Source organism: Panthera pardus, unplaced genomic scaffold (genome assembly GCF_024362965.1).
Source record: "Panthera pardus isolate Hobbes unplaced genomic scaffold, ASM2436296v1 HiC_scaffold_16, whole genome shotgun sequence".
Lineage (NCBI taxonomy): Eukaryota > Metazoa > Chordata > Mammalia > Carnivora > Felidae > Panthera > Panthera pardus.
In genome coordinates, this window is record NW_026526721.1 from 601543 (window position 1) to 627977 (window position 26435).

Genomic DNA, 26435 nt, shown 5'->3' on the forward strand with positions numbered 1-26435 from the left:
CCCCTGTGACCGTGCTGGACCCGGGAGTGGAGCAGCCATCGTCTGCGTCCACACGGGGGAGTCGTGGCTGGAGATGGCCTGGCCCGCGCCCAGCCTCCGGGGTCTCTGGGCTCGCCTGGCTGCTCCAGGGCTGACGCCGGAGGGGTGGGGTCCCGAAGCCCACACAGCTGGGGATCCACGAGATCTGGGCATCTCCTCACCTGGGCCCTGTGGCTACCCTGCACTGCCACGGCTGTGTGGGTGCCTGTGCCCGGGAAGAAGGCAGATGGGGTATGGTCTGCCTTTGGGGGGGTCCCTGCAGGGGGATTGGGAGTGCCCTGAGAGGCGGGGCAGAGGTGAACCTCAGGTCTGAGGTATCTGTACACTGCTGGAGTGGCCACGAGAGGTGGCTTTGCAGACTGGAAGTGCCCACCCCATTCAAGACGGCACCGACTCCAGCCGGGCCCTCTGGGTGCAGGGCCCTGGGCTGCTGGCCCGAGCACATCACTTCTTTGTGGGGAGCCTCTGGCCTCGGGGGACAGCAGCCAGCGGCTGGGAGAGCCGGAACTTCGTCGTGAGCACTTGCTCCCCAAGGGCATCCACACACGTGCACACACTCGATCTCTCCCTGCCCTTCTCCTGCCTGGCCAGGCCGAGCTGCCCTCCACCAAGAGCCTCGTCCACTGGTGGCGCCTCACACACGATCCCTCTCATCTGCTTGCTGCCTGAGGCTCACGAGCTGACATGAAGAAATCGGGGCTCAGTAGGTCACCTGGAGGGCCACATGGAGGGTCACGCAAAAGGTCGCTTAGAGGATCAAATGGAGGGTCACCTGAAGGGTCACACGGAGGGTCGCGTGGAGGGTCACGTGGAGGGCCGCACAGACAGTCCTCAGGAGCGCCGGGACAAGCTGGGATTGGAGCCTGGACTGGCCTGAGTCCACTGCCTGGAGAGGATTTACTCCCCACCCCTGCTGAGGTCCTGCTCTTGGCTGGGTATGGGGATCCCTCCCCTTCCACTGTCTGGCTCACAGGGGTCCTGCTCCCTTCCCAGCCGCTCTGCGTTTGCACAGGGACCGCAGCCTGTGGTTAATAAGCAGCCCGGCCCCCATGGGAGGGCCCCGCCAGGTGGATAAAGGCCCCGCCAGTCACTGCAGAGCACCGTCCCTCCTTCCCTCGGTCTGCCCTGTGAGAGGAGTACCGGGATCGAGGCCCAGACCATGTCCCAGCTGGTGGAATGTGTTCCCAACTTCTCCGAGGGGAACAAGCAGGAGGTGAGGTGCCGGGGGGCTAAGCAAGTGGCCCGGGGCAAGGAGAAAGGGGTGTGCTTGGTTCCCGAAACAGAACCACTTCTTGTCAGCCCCGCGGGGATGGGTCCCACGAGCACTGGGACTGAGAAGTGGCTGACGGGTGAGGAGGAGACTGTGGGATGGGCAGTCAGGCAGGGGTCCTGGACCTGGGTCTGGGTCACAGGGAAGTTGGAAGGTCTCCAAACCTTATCAGGTGGGCTCTGACATTATCCCCATGTCAGCCACGAGGAAACTGAGGCACAGAGAGTTGGTGCAGGCCACTGAGGGCCATGGAACAATTTAGGCCCTGAGCCCCTGCTCCCAACCGCTGGGCTGTCCTGCTGCCTCAGAAGGTTCTGGGCCGTTCGTGGCCCTCCCCTAGTGCAAATGCTCCCACTAGGGGCTGCGTGGGGAAGCTAGGGCCCTGACCTCTGTGACCTTGGCCTATAGGTCACCTTCTGGGAGCCCCAGCAAGCCCTCCATCCGGATTCTGATTCCTGCCTCGGTTTCTCTTAGAGGGTGCCGCCTGTTGCCCCCTTCTTGGCAACCGTAGCTCGGTGGTAGGCCTCTCTGGGTTGTACTCTTTGAGGAATTCCCAAATGCTCGACACCAGCTCCTTAGGCCCACGTTTGGGTGGTGGTTGGGGCGGCAGGAAAGGCATGCCCACCTCTGAAGCTCCTGTTCTCTCTTCCAAGTGGGGAAACTGAGGCACAGTGTCGGCCTTTCATCCCCAGGTGATTGACGCCATTTCCCGAGCCGTGGCGCAGACCCCGGGCTGTGTGCTGCTAGATGTGGACGCGGGCCCCTCCACCAACCGTACCGTCTACACCTTTGTAGGGCAACCCAAGGACGTGGTGGAGGGGGCCCTCAATGCTGCGCGGGCTGCCTTCCGGCTCATCGACATGAGCCAGCACAAAGGTGAGGGGCCAGAGCACCAGGCTGTCTGTCCTCACCCACAGGGTTTGGCTCAGGGCGTAGGGGCCGAATGGCCTGTGAGCTTACCCTTGGGGGACCCCCGGGACACTGAATGTGTTGTGCCGGGCAAAGGTCCGTGACACCTCCACCCATGTTTTGGGGGTTCCCTGTGCATGAGTGGCAGTGAGACTGTGGCGTTCTGTTCAGGCCTAGGGGCCTTGGGGGGCAGGGAGGCAAAGACTCGGAAACCGGCCTGTCAACAGCCTGCAAAAGCAAACACATTTACTGTGGCAGGCAGGGTCAAAGGTTGGTGGACACAGGGAGCTGGTCAAAAGGGCAGGGTCTCTGGCCACTCACAGTGGGGGGAGGTGAGGCCCCACTTGAAGGGAATCCACAAGTGATCCCAACTGGTAAAGTTAGAAAGCTTATCTCAAAGCCAGGAGCTCCCTGAGGGGGGCGTGGGGGAACATGGCGGGTGAGGGGGCTCATCATCTTGGGGGGCTGCTGACCACAGCTTGTCTGACCCACAGTGGGGGTTCTGGTTTTGAAAAGGACGCTCTGCTAGCTGCCCAGGGCCGGGTGGTGGTGGGGAGGGCTGGGCGGCAAGACCAGCCAGGCAGGACTCTGAATGCTCAGCCTGGCAGCCCCGGGCAGTGACCTTTGTGGCTTTTAGGAGAGGGAGGGGTTTACGCAAAGATGCTGCTTCCCCGTGGGGCAGCGTGACCAGCTGGGTGTGTGGATGGAGGGCAGGCTGGGGGCAGAAAGTGCGGGGTCCAGGAGCCACCCACCCCTGGCCTCCCCTTCCTCAGCCCCCGTCTGTCTGCAGGGGAGCACCCTCGGATGGGAGCCCTGGACGTGTGCCCCTTCATCCCGGTGAGGGGCGTCACCATGGACGAGTGCGTGCTCTGTGCCCAGGCCTTTGGCCAGCGACTGGCGGAGGAACTGGGTGTGCCGGGTGAGTGCTCGTGTCTGGGGTTCCCCCTGCTGGTCCCTCACTGCACTTCAGTACCCTCATGGTTCTCTGCTCTTAGCTCCTTCAAAATGCAGTTTAACACAAAAAAATCTGCAAACTGACCTACAGGGAAATGTCCTGCTTCTTCCATAATGAGATAAACACAAATAGAAACCATGACCCAGTGCACCCGGGGTCAGGGAGCCAGTGGCCCTCACGTGCTGCCCGGCAGCGGACACTGCTTAGCTGTTTGTGAAGTCCGGTCCGGGCTTGCTAATAGAATCGTCTCACTTTGGGGAACTCACCCAAGTCTTTGAGTGGCATGTCTGAGCTCACCAAGTAGATGCCATGAGCAAAGCTCCCCCCACCGGGCTGGAAAAATTTATGGACAAGAAATTATTATTGAAATTAAACGGTGGCAGACACTCCCAAGGAAACTGTGGGGGGGCCGATCCCTTCATGAATCTTGTGATAGATGAATGTGTGGAGATGGCAACTAGTGGGCGACAGAATGACATCAGAATGGCGATAATTCCAGAAAGTCATGTCATTGTGTTAGGAGCCTTGGCACGAGCATAAACAGTGGGTGTGCTCAAGGGAAGAAACCAGCGGCTTCCACACACCCCCTCACTATGGCACCTGTTTTCCTACAATGTAAAAATCAGATCGCGCATTTTCATATTGAACTTTTTTGTTAAATAAACTTTTGTAGTTGAAAATGCTTTCTCAGACATTCTGAACCTAGAAAATCAAACGTTAGCTCTTATTCTAATTTTTTCTAATATGAACTATTTCTCGTCAAGAACGACTTGTTCCAAACCTTTTATGCATTGATATAGAAGAATCTGATTAAATGTGAAGCATGGCTGGGGCGCCTGGGTGGCTCAGTGGGTTGAGCATCCACCATCAGCTCAGGTCATGATCTCACAGTTCGTGGGTTCCAGCCCTGTATCGGGCTCTGTGCTGACAGTGCAGAGCCTGGAGCCTGGTTCGGATTCTGTGTCTCCCTCTCTGTCTGTGCTCCTCACCTCCTTGTGCTCTCTCTGTATCTCTCTCTCAAAAATAAATAAACGTTAAAATTAAAAAATTGTGAAGCATGGCTAGGATGGCTTTTTTCCATCTTTTTTAAAGTTTATTTATGTATTTATTTTGAGAGAGAGAGAGAGAGAGAGAGAGAGAGAGAGAGAGACAGCAAGCAGGGGAGGGGCAGAGAGAGAGGAAGAGAGTCCCAAGCAGGCTCCACGCTGTCAGTGCACAGCCTGACGCAGGGCTGAAACTCACAGTGAGAGCGCGACCTGAGCTGAAGTCAGACGCTCAACTGACGGAGCCACCCAAGAACCCCGGCTTTTTTCCTCCTTTTAATGTAAAGATGAAGAACACGCAAACCTGGGTGGATTTCTTCTGAAACATTAGTTGTAATGTTCAAAACTCTTGTCGCTTTGATGTACTCTGGCTTTTCCAGGCACACCTACATTCCAAGTACAGTGCAGTTGAAGTAAAACACAGGAGGTAACGGATACGGTTATTCTGAATACAAGAATAGAAATAGAACTCTAGAGGAAAAACAAAACAAAACAAGAAATTAACCTAGAACAAGTGTAGATGAGTCGGAAACAGTGCGGGCCCAGCACAGGTCTGCGGACCTTGTCCAATGGGCAGGTGGACGCGGCGGCGCAGGGCCCCGAATCCAGCCCCGTGCAGATATGGGCCAGCGCGCTCCATGCTGTCACGGTTGTGGTGTGGATCTTGGGAGTTTGTGGTGACTGTTGTTTTCCTTTCCTTATGATTCTTACTTTGTGCTCATATTTATGGTACAACGAAAATACATTTTAGAAAGAAACGTGAACATCCATCCCGCACATCTCCTTCTCTTATAATGTCTGTGATGGTTTTTTTGGGGGGACACCTGTGCAGTGGGGAGCAGCAGGGGAGGGGTCTTGGCCCGAACCGAGTGTCCGTCAGTGAGCACTCACACCCATGAGGCACAAAGAGAGGGGAACCGAGGGGGGTTGGTCTTCCGGGCTGAGGCTGGCGGGAGCGGCCCACCTCGTTTCTCCTCTGGAAGTGGGGGTTCTGGGCTGCCCCAGGCTGGGAGCCTGACCAGCCAGTCTCCCTCACAGTGTACCTCTACGGGGAGGCGGCGCAGACAGCCGGTCGTCGGGCCCTGCCAGCCATCCGGGCCGGGGAGTATGAGGCCCTCCCTGAGAAGGTGCGTGTCTCCTCTCCGGGGTGGGCAGGGACGAGTCCCCTCCTCCTTCCCCTTCCTCGACCCCGGCGGGGCGCCCCTCCCGTGGGGGACACCGCAGCCTAGGCAGAGTCTTCCCACAGCTCAAGCAGGCCGAGTGGGTGCCTGACTTCGGTCCCAGCTCCTTCGTCCCCAGCTGGGGAGCCACTGTCACAGGGGCACGGAAGTTCCTCATTGCGTTCAACATCAACCTGCTCAGCACCAAGGAGCAGGCCCACCGCATCGCCCTCAACCTCCGGGAGCAAGGGCGCGGGAAGGACAAGGTGAGCAGCCTGCTGTCCCCGCAGAGGCCCAGCACCGTCCCCGGGGAGTCCGGAGGGGCCCCTGGGAGAGAGCCAGGGTAGGGTGGTGCCGTGGCACGGACCTGCCGACGGCCCAGCCTCGGTGTCCCCGACAAGTGGGACGGGGCAGGCGGAGGTTCCAGTGTTTGAAGTTGGGGAACGCTTGCCTTAAAAGACATTTCCATGGAATCAGTCAGGGCTGTAGCTATTGTTAAGATATTGCAGCATTTCTAGTAGGCAAAGAGACGCTTCTGAGCCCCAGGTGCCCCCACAGGCCCCTAGGTGTCCCAGGTGCTCCCAGGTACCCCCACATGCCTCCAAGATCCGTAGGTACGTCCCAGATACTGCAGGTGCCCCAGCTACCCCCAGGTGCGCCAGGTAATTCCAGGTGTCCCCGCACACCTGCAGGTGTCCCGGGCGCCCTGCCCCACGATGTCTGCCACAGCAACTGCTCCTAGTTTGAGCTCTGATCTAGCAGAAGGTGTGAGTTGGACACACAGGCACGGAGACCCTCGGTGAAGGAGGTGGAGGATGACGTCCTGCTTGCTTGTCAGCCCCCGACCTCCAGAGACCTGGGTCCCGCCAGGCAGCCGAGGCCCCAGGAGCCCAGCTTCCCAGCCCGCAGACGCAGTACGGAAGCACAACACACACAGCAAGCCCCAAATCCTTCTTTTTGCTCCTGCCGAATTCAGACGTCAAACGTCCTCCTTAGGTGGACTGAGCCACCCCAAGAAGTGAGGAGCAGAGAGCCAGTCTCTGGGGTGAGGGTGGGATGGCAGGAAGGGACCAGACGCAGGAGTCAGGGGTTGGGTGGGGGTGACCCCAGGCAGGTCCCCAGCACGTGGTAGGGACCTCAAACACAGTCCTCACCACACGGTCCACACCACACGGTCCACACCGCACGGTCCTCACCACGGTCCACACCACACGGTCCTCACCACAGTCCACACCACACGGTCCACACCACATGGTCCACACCACACGGTCCTCACCACTAGTCCACACCACACGGTCCTCACCACACAATCCACACCACACGGTCCTCATCACACGGTCCTCATCACACAGTTCTCACCACACGGTCCACACCGCACGGTCCTCACCACGGTCCACACCACACGGTCCACACCGCACGGTCCTCACCACGGTCCACACCACACGGTCCACACCACACGGTCCTCACCACACAATCCACACCACACGGTCCTCATCACACGGTCCTCATCACACAGTTCTCACCACACGGTCCACACCGCACGGTCCACACCACACGGTCCTTACCACAGTCCACACCACACGGTCCACACCGCACGGTCCTCACCACGGTCCACACCACACGGTCCTCACCACAGTCCACACCACACGGTCCACACAACACAGTCCTCACCACGGTCCACACCACACGGTCCTCACCACAGTCCACACCACACGGTCCACACCACACAGTCCTCACCACAGTCCACACCACACGGTCCACACCACACGGTCCACACCACACGGTCCTCACCACACAATCCACACCACACGGTCCTCATCACACGGTCCTCATCACACAGTTCTCACCACACGGTCCACACCGCACGGTCCTCACCACGGTCCACACCACACGGTCCACACCACACGGTCCTCACCACAGTCCACACCACACGGTCCACACCGCACGGTCCTCACCACGGTCCACACCACACGGTCCTCACCACAGTCCACACCACATGGTCCACACCACACGGTCCACACCACACGGTCCTCACCACAGTCCACACCACACGGTCCACACAACACAGTCCTCACCACGGTCCACACCACACGGTCCTCACCACAGTCCACACCACACGGTCCACACCACACAGTCCTCACCACAGTCCACACCACACGGTCCACACCGCACGGTCCTCACCACAGTCCACACCACATGGTCCACACCACACGGTCCTCACCACAGTCCACACCACATGGTCCACACCACACGGTCCTCACCACAGTCCTCACCACACGGTCCACACCACACGGTCCACACCACACGGTCCACACCACACGGTCCTCACAACAGTCCACACCACATGGTCCTCACCACACAGTCCTCACCACAGTCCACACCACACGGTCCACACCACACGGTCCTCACCACAGTCCACACCACATGGTCCACACCACACGGTCCTCACCACAGTCCACACCACATGGTCCACACCACACGGTCCTCACCACAGTCCTCACCACACGGTCCACACCACACGGTCCACACCACACGGTCCACACCACACGGTCCTCACAACAGTCCACACCACATGGTCCTCACCACACGGTCCACACCACATGGTCCACACCACACGGTCCACACCACACAGTCCTCACCACAGTCCACACCACATGGTCCTCACCACACGGTCCACACCACACGGTCCACACCACACGGTCCACACCACACGGTCCTCACAACAGTCCACACCACATGGTCCTCACCACACGGTCCACACCACACGGTCCACACCACACGGTCCACACCACACGGTCCTCACAACAGTCCACACCACATGGTCCTCACCACACGGTCCACACCACACGGTCCACACCACATGGTCCACACCACACGGTCCTCACCACACGGTCCACACCACACGGTCCACACCACACGGTCCTCACCACAGTCCTCACCACACGGTCCACACCACACGGTCCACACCACACGGTCCTCACCACAGTCCACACCACACGGTCCACACCACACGGTCCTCACCACGGTCCACACCACACGGTCCACACCACACGGTCCTCACCACGGTCCACACCACATGGTCCACACCACACGGTCCTCACCACGGTCCACACCACATGGTCCACACCACACGGTCCACACCACACGGTCCACACCACGGTCCACACCACACGGTCCACACCACACGGTCCTCACCACGGTCCACACCACATGGTCCACACCACACGGTCCACACCACACGGTCCTCACCACGGTCCACACCACACGGTCCACACCACACGGTCCTCACCACAGTCCACACCACACGGTCCACACCACACGGTCCTCACCACGCGGTCCTCACCACACAATCCACACCACACAGTCCACACCGCACGGTCCACACCACACGGTCCTCACGACACGGTCCACACCACACAATTCTCACCACACGGTCCTCACGACACAGTCCACACCACACGGTCCACACCGCACGGTCCTCACCACACGGTCCTCACCACGGTCCACACCACACGGTCCACACGACACAGTCCACACCACACAATTCTCACCACACAGTCCTCACCACACGGTCCACACCACACGGTCCTCACCACACGGTCCTCACCACAGTCCACACCACACGGTCCACACCACACGGTCCTCACCACACAGTGCACACCACACAATCCACACCACACGGTCCACACCACACGGTCCTCACCACAGTCCACACCACACGGTCCACACCACACGGTCCTCACCACACAGTGCACACCACACAATCCACACCACACGGTCCACACCACACGGTCCTCACCACAGTCCACACCACACGGTCCACACCACACGGTCCTCACCACGCAGTCCTCACCACACGGTCCACACCACACGGTCCTCACCACACGGTCCTCACCACAGTCCACACCACACGGTCCACACCACACGGTCCTCACCACACAGTGCACACCACACAATCCACACCACACGGTCCACACCACACGGTCCTCACCACAGTCCACACCACACGGTCCACACCACACGGTCCTCACCACACAGTGCACACCACACAATCCACACCACACGGTCCACACCACACGGTCCTCACCACAGTCCACACCACACGGTCCACACCACACGGTCCTCACCACGCAGTCCTCACCACACGGTCCACACCACACGGTCCTCACCACGGTCCACACCACACGGTCCACACAACACGGTCCTCACCACGGGACACACCACACGGTCCTCACCACAGTCCACACCACACGGTCCACACCACGCAGTCCTCACGACACAGTCCACACCGCACAATTCTCACCACACAGTCCTCACCACACGGTCCACACCACACGGTCCACACCACACAGTCCTCACGACACAGTCCACACCACACAATTCTCACCACACAGTCCTCACCACACGGTCCACACCACACGGTCCTCACCACAGTCCACACCACACGGTCCACACCACACGGTCCTCACCCCACAGTCCTCACCACACAATCCACACCACACAGTTCTCACCACACAGTCCTCATCACACGGTCCTCATCACACAGTTCTCACCATACGGTCCACACAACACAGTTCTCACCACACGGTCCACACCGCACGGTCCTCACCACGGTCCACACCACACGGTCCACACCACACGGTCCTCACCACAGTCCACACCACACGGTCCTCACCCCACAGTCCTCACCACACAATCCACACCACACAGTTCTCACCACACAGTCCTCATCACACGGTCCTCACCACGGTCCACACCACACGGTCCACACCACGCAGTCCTCACCACACAATCCACACCACACAGTCCACACTGCACGGTCCACACCGCACGGTCCTCACCACAGTCCACACCACACGGTCCTCACCACGGTCCACACCACACGGTCCACACAACACGGTCCACACCGCACGGTCCTCACCACGGTCCACACCACATGGTCCACACAACACAGTTCTCACCACACGGTCCACACCGCACTGTCCTCACCACGGTCCACACCACACGGTCCTCACCACAGTCCACACCACACGGTCCACACCACACAGTCCACACGACACAGTCCACACCACACAATTCTCACCACACAGTCCTCACCACACAGTCCACACCACACGGTCCTCACCACAGTCCACACCACACGGTCCACACCACACGGTCCTCACCACAGTCCACACCACACGGTCCACACCCCACAGTCCACACGACACAGTCCACACCACACAATTCTCACCACACAGTCCTCACCACACGGTCCACACCACACGGTCCTCACCACAGTCCACACCACACGGTCCTCACCCCACAGTCCTCACCACACAATCCACACCACACAGTTCTCACCACACAGTCCTCATCACACGGTCCTCATCACACAGTTCTCACCATACGGTCCACACAACACAGTTCTCACCACACGGTCCACACCGCACGGTCCTCACCACGGTCCACACCACACGGTCCACACCACACGGTCCACACCCACAGTCCTCACCACATGGTCCTCACCACACAGTTCTCAGCACACAGTCCACACCACACAGTCCTCACGACACAGTCCACACCACACAGTCCTCACGACACAGTCCACACCACACAATTCTCACCACACAGTCCTCACCACACAATTCTCACCACACGGTCCACACCACACAGTTCTCACCACACGGTCCACACCACACAGTCCTCCCCACACGGTCCTCACCACAGTCCTCACACACAGTCCACACTCCACAGTTTGTAAGCCATGGTATCAGTGGAGGGAGGGAGCCCTCCAACCAGCAGGGAGTGCAGGTACAAGTGGCTCTCAGCGCAGGGTCCAGAGGAGGACAGGCGGGGCCTGTGCTGGGAAAGTCTTTTCTTTGTAGCCAGGACGCCTGAAGAAGGTTCAGGGCATTGGCTGGTACTTGGATGAGAAGAACCTGGCCCAAGTGTCCACAAACCTCCTGGACTTTGAGGTCACGGCGCTGCATACGGTCTATGAGGAGACCTGCAGAGAGGCCCGGGTGAGCGGGACGCGTGTCCCCTGCTGGCCGTGGGGGCCCCTCTAGGCGAGCGGGTCGGGTGTCCGCCGCTGGCTGGGGTGAGGTCTCTCCAGGTGAGCAGAGCGGGCGTCCCCTGCTGGCCACGAGAGCCCCTCCAGCTGAGCGGGGTGGGCGTCCCCGGGCGGCTGGGGTGACGTCCCTCCAGCTGAGCGGGGCAGGTCCCGGGACGTCTCGAGTCTGGCTCCTCTGGGCGTTGACCCTGCTGGACCTCTGCAGGAGCTGAGCCTTCCGGTGGTGGGCTCACAGCTGGTGGGCTTGGTGCCTCTGAAGGCCCTTCTGGATGCCGCTGCCTTCTACTGCAAGAAGGAGAATCTCTTCATCCTGGAGGAGGAGCACCGCATCAGGCTGGTGGGCCGCGCTCCCGAGTGAGGGGCTGGTGGGGGGATGGGAGCGAGCTTGAGGCTCTCAGAGCAGGCCTGGGTGCTGGAAGCACCTGCACCCGGGCCTGGAGCCCTGTCTGCGAGGCAGGGCCCCGCTCCTCCTCTTCGGCTGTTTCGGTGTCTGGGCTTAGATGAGATCATGCTGTTATCATTTTGGGGAAAAGAAACCGCAGAGGTTTTCTTTGTGACCGAGAAGACATTCGGTCTTGTAAAAATTCCTCAGAGAGGATGCACATCACTTCCCCCCCGCCCCTCCCGGTGTCTGTCCTGGGGGCGCCTCGCTCTGGCGAAGGTGGGAGCCCTCACTTCCGCGTCAGCCCTGTGCCCACAGCACTCCGGGATGCACCCGCGAACATCGCCAGGTTATTTAGAAGCTGGTGCCATTGTCCCAAGTGATACCTTTACTTGAATTTCTCCACAATGAGCACGAGTGCTCTGACACACTCTGAAAGTCTTTGTCTTTTCGTAGTTGACTCTATCTCTTTGCGTTTCCTGATTCAGCAAATACGTCTGGACTCTTGCCCCATTTTCAGGCATGTGGGAGTGTTGGATGTGGTTGCTTCCGGTTTTATGGAAGAGTCTATTTTGTAGGTATTCTGGTGATTACCTTTATAACTTAACATACTTCTGTTTTTGACTTATCGGTTTAAAAATGTTATCCAAATTTTCAAATATATAATTTGATTTGTCAGTTTCTGTCACTACACTGACAGCCTGCTATGGAGGTGAGAAAATAAACTTACTTAGCTTCTAGTCACATCTTTTCTTTCTTCTCCGTTTCCTGAATTTTTTGAGTTATAGTAGTTTTTAGTGGGAGGTGGGAGTTCTTCCGGTGGTTAAACTTTTTTCAATTTTTCTTTTCTTTTTTTTAAGTTTATTTATTTATTTTGAGAGAGAGGGAGAGAGAATCTCAAGCAGGCTCCACGCTGTCGGCACAGGGTCCGACTCGAGACTTGAACTCACGAACTGTGAGATCACGACCTGAGCCGAAATGAAGAATCAGATGCTTAACTGAAGGAGCCACCCAGGCGCCCCTCAACTTTTTCTTTTGTAGTAAAGTACTCGTAACGTACAATTGGCATCTTAACCATCTTTAAGTGTACAGTTGGTGATATTAAGTACATCATAATGTTATGCAGCCATCATAACCCAGGATGGGTTTTTTGTGTCTGCAAAAAACACCATTAGGGTTCTGATAAGGACTGCACTGATTCTGTGCATTGCTTTGGGGAGTACGGGCATCTTAACAATAGGAAGTGTTCCCATCCATGAACAGGGGCTTTCCATTTATTTATGCTTTCTTTAATATCTTTTAGCAATGTTTTGTAGTTTTTTCGTACAAGTCCTTTACCTCCTTGGTTAAGTTAATTAATTCCTACTTATTTTATTCTTTTTGATGCTATTGTAAATGGAATCGTTTTTGCAATTTCTTTTCAAGATCACTCATTGTTAGTGTATAGAAATGCAACTGACTTTTCTTTGTTGACTTTGTACCCTGCTTCCTTGTTGAATTCATTTATTTATTTATTTATTTATTTATTTTAATGTTTTTTTATTTTTGAGACAGAGAGAGACAAAGTATGAATGGGGGAGGGTCAGAGAGAGGGAGACACAGAATCTGAAACAGGCTCCAGGCTCCGAGCTGTCAGCCCAGAGCCCGACGCGGGGCTCGAACTCACGGACCGTGAGATCGTGACCTGAGCCGAAGTCGGCCGCTTAACCGACTGAGCCACCCAGGCGCCCTTGAATTCATTTATTAGTTCTAGGTTGTTAAATTATTAAGTTTAAATAATATGCTTAATCCTTTCTCTCTTTATCAATGTTAGACAGTGTTTGTTGATGTTTGGTGAAGAAAGACAAGAATATTAGTGCACTTGTGCAACTGGTCATCTGTGCTCTAAATTGTTATGTTGCTATTTTTACATTGTCAAATCTATAACATGTACCTTCTGTAACTGGTCCACGTGTATTAAATAGCCACAGATATTTAACCTTCACTCTATTCATAGATGAGGTCATCTCTCTTCTTACTTATCTGTTTGTTGTTTGTTGCCTGGATCTCACAATCAAGGAGATTTCCCTCGTCTCTGACCCCTCACAAGCAGATTTTGTAAACCGAGACTCATGGTGCTTTTCCTTGTGGGATCTGGCATGCTTGACAGTGTCTTTCTGTGAATTTTTTCTTGCAAGACAGTTGGAAAGCCAAAATCCCAAGTCACTTGTTTTCCCTGAGAATATTGCAAACCTATCTTTACAATCTTCTGGAATTACATGTCCCGTGGGGAGGTCTCAGACTGCCTGGTTATCTCCCCGATCTCCAGGGACGTGTTTTCGTCCGTGATGCCTGCAGAACTCCTTCTCTGTCCTCAAAGTTCAATAAGCCGTACACATCTTGGTCAATTATTCTACATCATTTTCTTCTCTGGATTAATGTTCCTTGTGATTTACAGATTCCATTCTTGCTTAGTTTTAGGAATATTTTCCTCTGTTATACTTTTGATCCTGTTATTTTGTTCTTTTACTTTCAGGATGCCAGTCACATTGCAGTGGCATATTTCTGTCTTTTCTTGACTTTATTTCTACTTCTTTCCCTTTGTGTTCACTGTGGTTTTCTCGAACCTAGCCTCTAAGGCACAGTTTATGGCCAGGTCTGTTACAAATTTTGTGTATTTTTATGTCGATATAATTCCCTGCTCACAGGAAAGATGTGGGAACGACACAAGGACCTCCCTTACATACTCCAACTTCACCGCTATTTCGCATCTGCCCTCTTTGCTTTATTATTCTCTCTCTGTATTCACACATAGTCGTGTTGTGTTTTTTTGGACCACCTGAGAGTAGGTTAAAGACTACTATTTTACCTAGAATGTTTTCAGGTTTTATTTCTTAAGAACAAGGACGTTCTCTGACACAACCTCAGTACAATGAGGAAAATCAGGAATTGAACGTTAATACAATTGTAGTATCTAGTCTGCAGACCATCATCGCACGACACCGATGTCCCCATCATTCCTATTATAGTGCTTTCTGCTCCCACCCATGGAGCAATCTGGATGACAGTCATTTCTTGCCTTTAATCCAGAACCGTTCCTTGTGCTCTTGCCCTTCATTGACCTTGACATACTTTGAAAGTACAGGGAGCTGTTTCGTACCACGTCTCATGACTGCCGTGGCTGTATGCTGGCGGCGGGAGCAGTGCAGATGTGATGTGCTGTCCTCAGAGTGCCGGGTCAGGCACCCATCATCTCCCTGTGGCCTGGGGTCCTGGGGTCAAGGTGCAATGTTTCCGTTTTTCCTTTTGTGGTGAGCGCGCTGTGGGACGTACTTTAAGGATATGTAAGTACCCTGTTCCTCTTAAAATTCCAGCCATAGGTTTTAGCAGCCAGTAATGGTTTTCTAATTTTACCCTTTTTCTGTAAGAAAATGCTTTCACCTCTCCCACATTTATTTATTCCTTATCAATGTGTTCGATGCCCTCCTGTATCTTTTAACACATTATTTTTTATTCTTTATCTGAAAGCTCTAATATCTGCAGTCTTTGAAGGTCTGATTTGCACATTGCCATATCAGCGGACTTTCTCACAGTGACTTGCTTTGTGTGTTTTGTGATTTTTGATTACGAGTGCATGTTCTTTGCAACTTTATCTGTGGTAATTCTTGGACACCTGGGTTAAAGTCCAGATTTGCCTACATAAGTTCTCGGGGACATGATCACACAGGGCCCCCCAGATTCAGTCTTTTGCTTGGAGCTTTGGGACCCCACATGTAGAGAGTTCTTTGTGAACCATCGCCCACATCCCCACCAGGGAGGCCTGTGGTTAGAATTCCCATGAAGGTATCTTCCTGCATCCCCAGAGGGAAGGCAGAGTGTGAAAAGTATCCCGATGACATCCTCAGTGGACTTCTCCCCAACCCCGCTCATCCCTGGAGATGTCCCCTTTCAGGGGCCTCCAGTCTGACCCCCACTCCTCAGGACTTGACGCCTGCCTTGCTCATGAGCGGCTTCCAGAGGCTCTCAGATGTCCCTGGGGCACCCAGCTTCAGGGCCAGCAGGCCTGCCTGGTTCCCTTTCTGGTCATCTCTGGCCTTGAATGAGCTCCTTTACTTTCTGCCCACTTAGCCAGGTATGTGAATTCCTTTTTAAAGTTCTGTTTGTCTTTCTGAGGTCTTGTGTGCCAGGAGAGCTTTGCCTTATTGCTTGTTGAGGACTGTCTGGCGGGCTCCCAAGAGGCATTCCTTTTTTTAGTGTTTATTTATTTTAAGGGGGGGTGGCTATTGCTAATGGGGGATGGGCAGAGAGAGAGGGAGACGGAGGCTCCAAAGCAGCCTCCACTCTGACAGTACAGAGCCCGATGCGGGGCTCGAACTCACAAGCTGAGAGATCATGACGTGAGCCAAAGTTGGACGCTCAGCCAACTGACCCCTCCAGATGCCCCTCGAGTCCCTCTTACCCATTTCCATGTCCTCGGGGAGACCTCCCCCCCGCCCCTTGCTAGCTTGTTTCTCTCAAGCATTTCTCACTTTCTAGTTTTGTGGAAAGTTTTGGCAAAGGATACAGGAGTGCTGATGCATAGGGGCACTTGTACCCCAATGTTTATAGCAGCACTTTCAACAATAGCCAAATTATGGAAAGAGCCTAAATGTCCATCAACTGACAAATGGATAAAGAAGTCGTGGTTTGTATACACAATGGAATACTACGTGGCAATGAGAAAGAAAGAAATATGGCCTTTTGTAGCAACGTGGATGGAACTGGAGAGTGTGATGCTAAGTGAAATAAGTCATACAGAGAAAGACAGATACCATGTGTTTTCACTCTTATGTGGATCCTGAGAAACTTAACAGAAGTCCATGGGGGAGGGGAAGGAAAAAAAAAAGGTTAGAGAGGGAGGGAGCCAAAGCATAAGAGACCCTTAAAAACTGAGAACAAACTGAGGGTTGATGGGGGGTGGGAGGGAGGGGAGGGTGGGTGATGGGTACTGAGGAGGGCATCTGTTGAGATGAGCACTGGGTGTTGTATGGAAACCAATTTGACAATAAATTTCATATTTAAAAAAAAGATAAAAAAAAAAAGAAAGTTTTGTAGAAAGTGTCAGCCTCATTGGCTCAAGAACGCACCGGGATGTGCCACTGGCATATACACCATAAGGTCTTTTGAATATTTTTTGGTGAAAAGAATTCTGATCTTAAATGGAGATTATTCCAATTTTATTTTGAATTCAGGTAAAATCTATTTTTCCTCACAAAACAAGTCTTATGTGTAGGTGAGTCAGGAAGCTCCTGGGCTTTAAAAGTTGTGAGGACACCGTGTGTGACACCCAAAAAATTAAAATCTTTCCGAAAGGGACAGTTTTGTTGGCCCCTTTCAGTGATGGGCTCACGTGTGGCATTTTCTGTGGGACGCGTGTGGCTTAGAATGAGGGGCTTCCTCTCTCTGAGCCTCAGTTTCCCTGTGGGATAAGAAGTGTGGGTGGGTGTGTCAGGAGGTCTGTGGGCCCTGCTCTGGGCTGGGGGCTCTCCCAGGAGCCCGTGGTAAGCAAGCTCCTGGCAAGCGGGCAGGCAGCCAGCTCTGCCTGCCCCCCACCCCCCAGAGGCAGATGGGAGCAAGGATGCCATCGCGGACTCAGGTGGGACCCCATTATTCAGTAGCCTGCCGCATGTGTGGGGGGCTGAGGTGGGTCCTCATCACCAGCCCTTTTTCCAGGTGGTGAACCGGCTGGGCCTGGACTCTCTATCCCCTTTCAACCCTAAGGAGAGGATCATCGAGTGAGCACAGCCCTCACCCCCGCAGACACCTGCCTCAGTCCTTCCAGAGCCTTCCACTTGGCCACTCATCATCGGCAAATGCCAGGGTGCCCGTGCCAGCCATGAGGCCGGAGGCTGGTTGAGGGGACACAGTGAGGTCCCAACAGGGTCCCACTGTGTCCTCACGAGGGCTTCTGCGTGGGCATGGCCACTCTGCAAACTGGGACTGTGTCCCCTCCCCTGTGTTGGTGAGGGGGTGTGTGGGAGGGGCCTGGGGTCAGGGATCAGGGTCTGAGCCAGCCCTGCCCTCACAGCCTGGAAGTAGTGACCCTGGATCCTGTCTTCCATTCCCCTATCCCCGAAAGCCCCATCCCCCATCCCTGGCCCTGCGTGACGGAGGACACATCCCCTGTCCCTGCCCCTAGCTCTTCCCTCCCCTCTCTGAGCTTTGCTGAGCCGACACTTCCCCACAGGTACCTGGTCCCCAACAGTGGGCCTGAGCAGAGCCTGGTGAGCAAGTCTCTGTGTGCCTTCGTCCGTGAGGTGGGCGCCCGCTCCGCGGCCCCGGGGGGTGGCTCGGTGGCAGCGGCCAGTGCAGCCATGGTGAGTGCGAGGCAAGGGGCGAGGGACGAGGACAGGCCCCGGGGCGCCTGGCCTGGGGTCCCGAGTCTCACGCGTGGCTCATGCCTCGCCTAGGGTGCCGCGCTGGCCTCCATGGCCGGCCTGATGACCTATGGGCGGCGCCAGTTTGAACACCTGGATGCCACCATGCGGCGCCTGATCCCGCCCTTCCACGCGGCCTCTGCTGAGCTGACCGCGCTGGTGGACGCGGACGCCCGGGCCTTCCAGGCCTACCTGGTGAGTGCTCAGAGAGGGGGTCAGCTCATGATGGGGGGCGCGGTGGGGAGAGAAAACTCCTGCGGGGTCACAGAGAACTTGCAGGAGGGGGAGGGGCTGTTGCAGGCTCCGGTGTCTGGGCACCAGGGGAGGTTGGAGCCCCCACCTTGAGCGTGAAAGGCTGCTTCAGGGGCTCTGTGGGTTTGGCGCAGGCGTGACCCCACGCTCACATCCACGGCGGCGGCGGGGTGGGGTGGGAAGTTCAGTCCAGGCTCAGCACCTGCCCCCCAGCTGCCCCTGAGTTCTACAGTCGGGTTGGCACCCAGACCCGCAGACGCTGCAGGAAGGCGTCAAACAGGGCGGGCGGGCAGTGGAAATCCTAGAAGAGCCGGTGACCGATGGTCCAAGAGAGACTGGAGAAGATGTTTCAGCCACAAGGTAGAAAGAGAACCACAGGGAGAGCTGGCGGGTCAGATCAGAACCCGCTGGCTCACGGGCAAGAGGCAGCTGGTGTGCCGGGTGGTGGGCGACAGAGAAGGGGCTCAGAACCCAGGGCAGAGGACGGAGGAGTCCAGGACCAAAGCCTGGCTGTGTGTCTGTGTCTGAGAGCAGTTCCTGGTGGAAGGTCCCGGGAGAGGCACGAGCTCGCAGCTGCCAGCCGCCCCAGAGCCACCTCGTGGGCAGAGCTGGGGTGAAGGGCAGTCTGGGGAGCAGGCGGGCCCGCACTCTGATGACCGCTGGTGACCTCCAGGGCACGCCGTGCACCCCCAGAGTGAAGGCTGTATGCAGACAGGGAAGAATCAGAGTCTCATCTAAGTCACCATCTGGAACTCAAGTTCATGTCCTCTGGGAGGGAGGTGTAGAGACAGATCTCCTTTTCCCATTTGTGTTTTTATGTTTAAATTTCATTTGTTTGCTTTTGAAAGTAGGTAAAAGCTTCAGGGGGTTCAGAATTCACAAGGGCAGGAGAGTAGCAGATGAGAAGACCCGATGCCCTGCCTCCCCTTGCCCACACGCCCTAAACAGGTGCAAGTTCTAGGGCATGTGTCCTGGGATGGTTATCTATATTCTCATAGATGCAGCTTTTCTTTTTCTCTCCTTTCTTACACAAATGGCATCATACGTGTTCTTAGTTTGCCTCTTGCATTTCTAACTTGGTGTTCTGTCAGATCTTTCTATACTGGCACATAGAGACCACACCCCTCGCTGCCAGCACAGATCTTCCCCAACCTCCCAGGGGGTTACATCCAATAAGCCCATCATAGATTGGAAACAGTGTAAGGCGAAAATGCATTTGTTGCATGTAACTTACGCACATCACACTTAGCTGGTCTGCCTTACACGTGCTCAGAACACTTCCGTTAGGCTGGGGACGGGCACAGCCGCCTGGCCCACAGCCTGTTTTACAAGGAGGGTGGACGTCTCGAGTAGTTGACCGAATACCGTACTGAAGTGACAGGCAGACCGTGTGGGCCCAGAACGGTCGTCGGTGTGCGGGGACCGCGTGGCCGCCCAGCCCCGGGGTGACACGGCGTGTGGAAACTCCAGGCACCGTGTTTACTGAACGCACATCCTTTGGCGCCGCTGACAGTCGAAAATCCTAAGCCGAACCCTTGTAAGTTGGGGACCGTCTGTATCCTGCAGACGTCTGGGTCACAGCGCGGTTGGCCAGCCCCACTGGGGGATTTAGGCCCTTTAGTCGGCACCCGGGCGGTTGCTGTGGACACCTCTGGCGTCCGTCACTGGGGGCGGTGGGCAGCCTGTGGGAATGATTCGCAGAAGGACTTGCTGCCCAAGGTGGGTGCGCTTCTTTGAAGGACGCTGCCAGGTGGCCCTTGCGGGGCTGCACGGATGGGGCTCTGCCTGAGGGGTCTGAGGGCTCCTCCCCGGGACCCCCGCCGTCGGACTTGTAGTCACCCCGTGGTTTGTCTCCTGGAGCGGCCCTGGCGTGTGCTGCTCAATGTGTGTGGCAAGGAGCGTTTCTTGTATTTCTCACGGCTGTGTTGTGTCCCTTCTGGAGAGGAAAGGCACTTTCCCGCTGGCTAGGACTTTCTTGCACACTTGGGACTCGCTCCGTGGTTTGCCACTGGCCGTTTGCTTCCGGCGGTGCTCGTGCTGGTTCCTGACCGGGAGCTTTGTAGGCTGCATGGGTTTTCGTCCCTGAGTTTGGAGTCTGCCGTTTGTTCTTTCCTGTCACGGTTCACAGGGCCTCCTGGCCATGCTTGCTGGGCTTCTTCCTGGTTCTTCCCAGACTCCTGTGCTCTGAGAGGCGGTTAGGGAGAAGCATCAGTTTAAATATAGATACAAACATTTAGGGCTAACCACCAGCGATTAGAAATAAGGTGAATGAATAGAAAACAACGGGAGGGAGGTAGAAAAATGAAAATCTAATCAGAAGGCAGGGAAGAAAAGAAGGATAATCAGCAAGAGTGTGTGATTTAGAGAGCGCACCGTCGGAAGTCACACACGCGAGAGCGAGAGCAGTGTGCCACGCTCCCTGGAAGCAGGTGGAGTTCTGGAAAAAAAAAGGGACATTCTTGTCTTGTGCCAAATGCACAAGTAATTTTCAGGTGGGGTTAAACAAAGTTCACAGTAAGCCTAACTCCAAGTGGGTGGCGTCCTCGCCTGGACACAGATGGGACCGCGTGAAGGACAGGCTTCACTGACATCAGCCCCGATTGGCCCAGTGGAGACTCAGAGCACCCAGCCTGCGGCCTCACGGTGACAGCCGGGGTCAGTGCCCCACGTGTGTGAGGACTGCTGTGGAGACTGGGGGGAGGCAGCCCCGGGAGACTCAGGAGACGCTGGGGCAGTGACTCGGTGGGTTCTGGGCGGGGCCAGGGCTCACTTGCCATCAGGCCTGCTGACACAAGCGTCGACTTTTGGGTGGAGATTTATCCAAATCTTCAACAGGCACATTCCCCACCCGGCAAAGCCCTCAGGCCCTGGGCCCTTGCAGTGGGCAGGGTGGGATTTCGGTGTGTGAGGGAGAGGCCTGGGCAGACGGGGGTGCACAGAGGGGGAGCTGACGTAGTCACCGGCGTAGGGTGAGCATGGCCAGTCCCGGAGGAGGGCCCGAGCCAGTACCGGTGGGGGACACACCCTTGAGGTCTAGACTCGAGTGGTACAGTTGCCTGTGTTTTTTTTAAAGTTTATTTTTAATTTTTTAATGTTTATTTATTTTTGAGAGACAGAGACAGAGCGCCAGCAGGGGAGGGGCAGAGAGAGAGGGAGACACAGAATCCGAAGCAGGCTCCAGGCTCTGACCTGTCAGCACAGAGCCCGATGCGGGACTTGAACCCAAGAACCACGAGATCGTGACCTGAGCTGAAGTTGGACACTTAACCTACTGAACCCCCCAGGTGCTCCCAGTTGCCTGTGTTAACGCACAAGCAGTGACTGGAGTCCATGCTGTGTGAGGGGACACCTGGTCCCTGAGGGCATCCCCAATCCCTGAGTGCCTGGAACCTGGCAGAAGTGCTCCCAGTGCATCCATGCCTGCAGAAATGCCAGCCCTGGGGGTGCTGGTGTGGACACTGCCCCTTGACCTGCCCAGACTCTCCGTGTGGCCCCAGGCTACGGCCACTGCTCACCCCACTCGCTTGTGTGTTCTGTTCTGGCAGGAGGCAACGAAGCTGCCCAAGGACACACCTGAGGACAGGGACAGGTGAGTCGTGGGGCAGTGCCGCCCCGGGCCATGAACACCCAGGTGCCTTGATCTCGGAGACATTTAATCCACCCGCTGGGGCTGTGATGTGATTGGGGAATGACTTCCCTGTTGGCCCCACCCTGGTTCTGTGTGCTGGCGGGGTGCTGTGGGCGGGGTCCGGGCGGCCCCTGGGCTCTCACCATGGACCCCCTTGGTTTTAGGCGTGCGGCTGCCCTGCAGGAGGGGCTGAGGCAGGCGGTGGCCGTGCCCCTGGCGCTAGCAGAGAAGGTGGCCTCGCTGTGGCCCGCGCTGCAGGAGCTGGCACAGTGTGGAAACCTGGCCTGCCGGTCCGACCTGCAGGTGCTTGGGACTCAGCCTCCCATTGTAGGGGAGCAGCGGGGAGGGTCGTTGGGTACTTACTGAGCCAGGCCCCAGGCAGGAGCACTTCCCATGGGGTCCTGGCTGGTCTTAGCCCGCAGAGCACATTGGTTCGTCCTGTTTTAAAAGTGGGAAGTAAGGATTTTATTTAAGCCTGCATGGCAGAGGGGCTGAAAGTCTAATGTATCTCCAGAGTCCACCCCTGACCATAGCCCACAGACCGTCCTGGGGACCCCATCTCCTACCCTGCCTCATCCTCTCCCCTTCCCTCCTTCTCACGGCTGCTATTCTGGAAAATGCCTAAGCCCCCTCGCAGATGTGCACAGGTCACCCTGTGCCCTGCCGGTGCGTGGAAGTCTCAGGGTGTGGGAGCATCAGAATGGGCTCTGTGATTTCCACAGTCTGTCCTGAGCTCCAGTGTGTGGGGTCTCTACAAGAGAGACACCTGTTTTCAGTGGTCCTGGGGCCTTGGAGAAGCCTCTCTTCCTCCCCTCGGGGGCAGCCATAGGCCATCTGGGCACAAGTGGCTCGGCGGTTCTGGGTTCTGGATTCATCCCCAGGCCGTGCTCTGACCTGCTCTCCCCTGGTGGCTGGCAGATGGGAAGCAGGGATGGGACTCAGGAGCGCCAGCCATAGTCAGAGCCTGAAGCTGGCAGGCCAGCAGGCCACGCCTTGCTCAGACCCGAGGGGGCCTCATTTTCTTTCTTTTTAGAAAAAATTTTTAAATCTTTATTTATTTTGAGAGAGAGACAGAGTGTGAGCAGGGGAGGAGCTGAGGGGAGGGAGATGCAGAATCAGAAGCGGGCTCCAGGCCCCGAGCTGTCAGCACAGAGCCCGATGCGGGGCTCGAACTCACGAACCGTGAGATCGTGACCTGAGCCGAAGTCGGATGCTTAACCAACTGAGCCACCCAGGCGCCGAGGGGACCTCATTTTCTCCGCTCCGGCTGTGGTTGTCATCTGTTTCTGGAGGGGCCAGGCCAGAGCCCCCCCTGCTGTGCGTGGAGCCCCATAGCCTCCTCAGACAGGCCAACCCTGTGTCTCACGGGGACCCCCGGGGCGCTCAGTTTGCCATCTTTACTGATGGGACGTGAGAGCCCCCAGTCGTGGCCCCGTGTAGCAGAGTGGGTAGAGCGGGCCTGCCATCTGCGGGGTCACGGACCGCCGGCCCCATGCCTGGCGCCTGTTGCAGGTGGCGGCCAAAGCCCTAGAGACAGGCGTGTTTGGGGCATATTTCAACGTGCTCATCAACCTGAAGGATGTCACCGACAGCGCATTTAAGGAGCAGGTGAGCGGGAGGGCGTGGGGGCTGGGCCCCGTGGCGGGACCTGGAGGTTGCCCTCAGGGCTGTGGTTCCAAGATGCGGGCCTGGGGGAAGTGTCCACCTGTGGAGATGTTCCTCTGGCCTCCCGTGGTGGCCGTTGTCCTCTCTGGGGTTTCTGTGGTGGCAGGTGGCCAGGCCGCATCAGCTGGGGGAGGCTGGGGGACTGCTCGGTGGGAGCCCCCATGCCCTCTATGGGGCCATCCTGAGCCGCCTTCCACACTCACCTGCCTGGTGGGGCCGCCCAGGCTGGGGTCCCCACGGTCGGCACCATAGCACTGGCGCACGCAATCTCAAAGAACGGTCACCAACCTATGATGCGATCTTAGCTTCAGCCTCTGTGAAAATTTCGTTGTGATCGCTGTTGAGGTCAATTTGAGGAATATACTGTTCACCATTTTAAAGTGTGCAACTCAGCGCATTCTGCACATGTGTGACCACCACCTCTATCAAGTTCCAGAACATTCTCATCACTCCAAAGGGAGGCCCCCCCCCATTGTAAGACCCCTTTTCCTCAGCCCATAGCCCCTGACACCACTCGTCTGTCTCTGTGATTTTGCAATAATCTTTAAAAAGTGACCTTCCAGCTTGGGACGAAGGCCTTTTCAGGGGCTGAGCTTGGCCTCTGAGGGAAGTCGCTGTCCACCACGTGCCCACGTGGCTGTGGACTGAAGGATGGGCGCGGGGACACAGCCTTACCCTCTGCAGTGGTGGCTAAAGTGGGAAAAACAGGAGGGTGGGGTCCTGGGCCTGGCAGTCTTTACATCTCAAGAGAGACATGAGAGGAATTGGGGGTCCCCAGGTGGGGGGCTCGGGACCACCCCAGAGAGGATGGGCCAGGGAGCATGGCCAGAGGGCGCAGAGAGGTGGCAGGGACTGTGGGCTGGCGGGGACGGGCTGCGGGTGCAGGGTGACACCTGGCCTTTGTCTGGCAGACCCGCCAGCACATCTCCAGCCTCCTGCAGGAAGCCAAGACCCAGGCAGCGCTGGTGCTGGACCGCTTGGAGGCCCGGCAGGAGTGAGGACGCTGGAGACCTCGTGGGCTCTGCACCCCTCGGTGCCCCTCCCCCTTCCCAGAAGGGTCCAGCCTCGCCCGACAGCATAGGACAGCCTCCAGTCACCACCCCTGTGGGGCCCGGGGTGGGCTGGGCAGGGCCAGGGCTCTGTTTGGGGTGGCAGAACCACCTCCCGCCATCTCTTGTGGCTTCTAGTAAAGTCACGGCATAACAATAGTGTAGTGTGTTTGGGGCTGGAGTGTGTTTGGGGCTGGAAGTGTGTTTGGGAGAAGAAGGGAAAGGTCGAGCTACGTGGGCGGGGATGGGGGGCTCATGACAAGTGCACATGGGGGCAGGTGGTCAGAGGAAGTGTGGGCACAGCATGAGGTGACACACTGGTTCCAGGATTCCATGGATGGGTGTGAGATGCCACTGGGGCCTGAGCCACAGGTCGCTGGGAGCACCCGGGGCTCACTGAAGGGTGCCTGGGCTAGGTAGCCCTGGGGTCATGCACGGGACAGAAGCGCCCCAGATAGTAGGGCCCCTCCATCACATCTCAGGGAGGGGGTGTGGCCGGCGTCCGGTGCTGTGGGGGTGGCCAGGTCCAGATGCTGGGGCGGGTGAGGAGAAAAAGGAACAGCATGCTGGGAATTCGTGGGGCGGGTGATGAGTTCCCCTGACCTGGCTGGGAGGGGACAAACCATCAGACCCGGGGGTCCCAGGAGGGCAGTTCCCCCATCTCCCAGCCCACAGCCCCTCTACCTTCTGTTGCGTCCCCCTGCAGGATCTAGGGAGGGGTGTCGTGGAGGTTCCCCAGGGCTTCTGTAGGAGCGCAGGCTGGGCCCATGAGACCCGCCCGCCTGGCAGGCAGCCCCAGATTCAGGTGTTGCCGGGCCAGGGATGACAGCGGTGACTGAGGGGGGTGCGAGGGGCTCTGGGTGGGAGCTCCAGGTAGAGGAAGACAGCAGGTGTGCAGCGGCCCTGGTGAGGGGTGCTGGTGAGGCTCGGCGCAGGTGGCCGCGTTCCCCGGCGGGATGCCACCCTGGGGGCTCCGAGCCTTGACTGGGCGAGGGTGAGCTCTGCCACAGGAGGCCACGCCATCCCCAGCTGCAGGCTGAGCTTTTCCTAGTTTCCTCTTTCAAAAGACGCAACGTGTTACGCGCTCAAAAACCGAAGCGACGCCGAGGTTGCGTGAAGCCTCGGTACCCTGTCCCCGCCAGCGCCCCACGCCCTCTTCAGGGTTCACTGCTTCTGTGTTTTGTGCCCACGTAGCATCTAGTGAAGCGTGAACATAGATTCTCAATTCTTGCTTCACTGTGTAAGGAGAGCAGATTACATGCTGGATTTTGATTCTACTTCCCGAGAGCCCCGAAGGCCTTTCGTATTGGTATTTAGAGAATGTGTTTTATTCACCCATCCTTTCCCCGTAGTTTCTTAACCATTTCACTGTGAAATATAAGACACATTCAGAAACCACGACCAGCAGCTCAAGGATTTGTGCCCATGTCCTGGGTGACCCTCTCGTGTCACAGAATCCCCCTGACCCCCACAACCCTGCACTAAGATGACTGGACCCGTTTTCCTCTTGGCCCGTCAGGCAGGTGCAAGCTTGACAGTTCGGATGTCCCTGTTTGAACATTTGAGAGGGGATGTCAGTGACAGGTCGCTGGTGAGGAGATCTTAGTGAGGGGACGTTGGGGAGGGACATAAA

At 56.7% G+C, this 26435-nt stretch overlaps 2 protein-coding genes across 4 annotated transcripts; both read left to right on the forward strand.

Moving 5' to 3' along the window:
- Positions 1-1012: 1012 nt before the first annotated feature.
- Positions 1013-26027, forward strand: FTCD (formimidoyltransferase cyclodeaminase). Of its 3 annotated transcripts, none has more exons than XM_019434654.2 (14): positions 1013-1252; positions 2002-2185; positions 3009-3137; positions 5255-5343; positions 5463-5642; positions 11244-11381; positions 11637-11768; positions 17505-17566; positions 18019-18148; positions 18242-18403; positions 22006-22049; positions 22253-22391; positions 23601-23696; positions 24685-26027. In XM_019434654.2, exons 1-14 carry the CDS (start codon positions 1199-1201, stop codon positions 24832-24834), a joined length of 1689 nt encoding a protein of 562 aa, XP_019290199.1. In that variant the 5' UTR covers positions 1013-1198; the 3' UTR covers positions 24835-26027. The 3 variants fall into 3 exon arrangements, 2 of the variants coding, with proteins under 2 accessions (XP_019290199.1, XP_019290197.1); XM_019434652.2 differs by having other exon boundaries at positions 1023-1252; positions 24665-26027; XR_002076187.2 differs by lacking the exon at positions 22253-22391 and having other exon boundaries at positions 1017-1252; positions 24665-24766.
- Positions 3144-4294, forward strand: LOC109258092 (small nuclear ribonucleoprotein G-like). Its single transcript, XM_053902936.1, has one exon. It carries the CDS (start codon positions 3483-3485, stop codon positions 3711-3713), a length of 231 nt encoding a protein of 76 aa, XP_053758911.1. The 5' UTR covers positions 3144-3482; the 3' UTR covers positions 3714-4294.
- Positions 26028-26435: the final 408 nt, after the last annotated feature.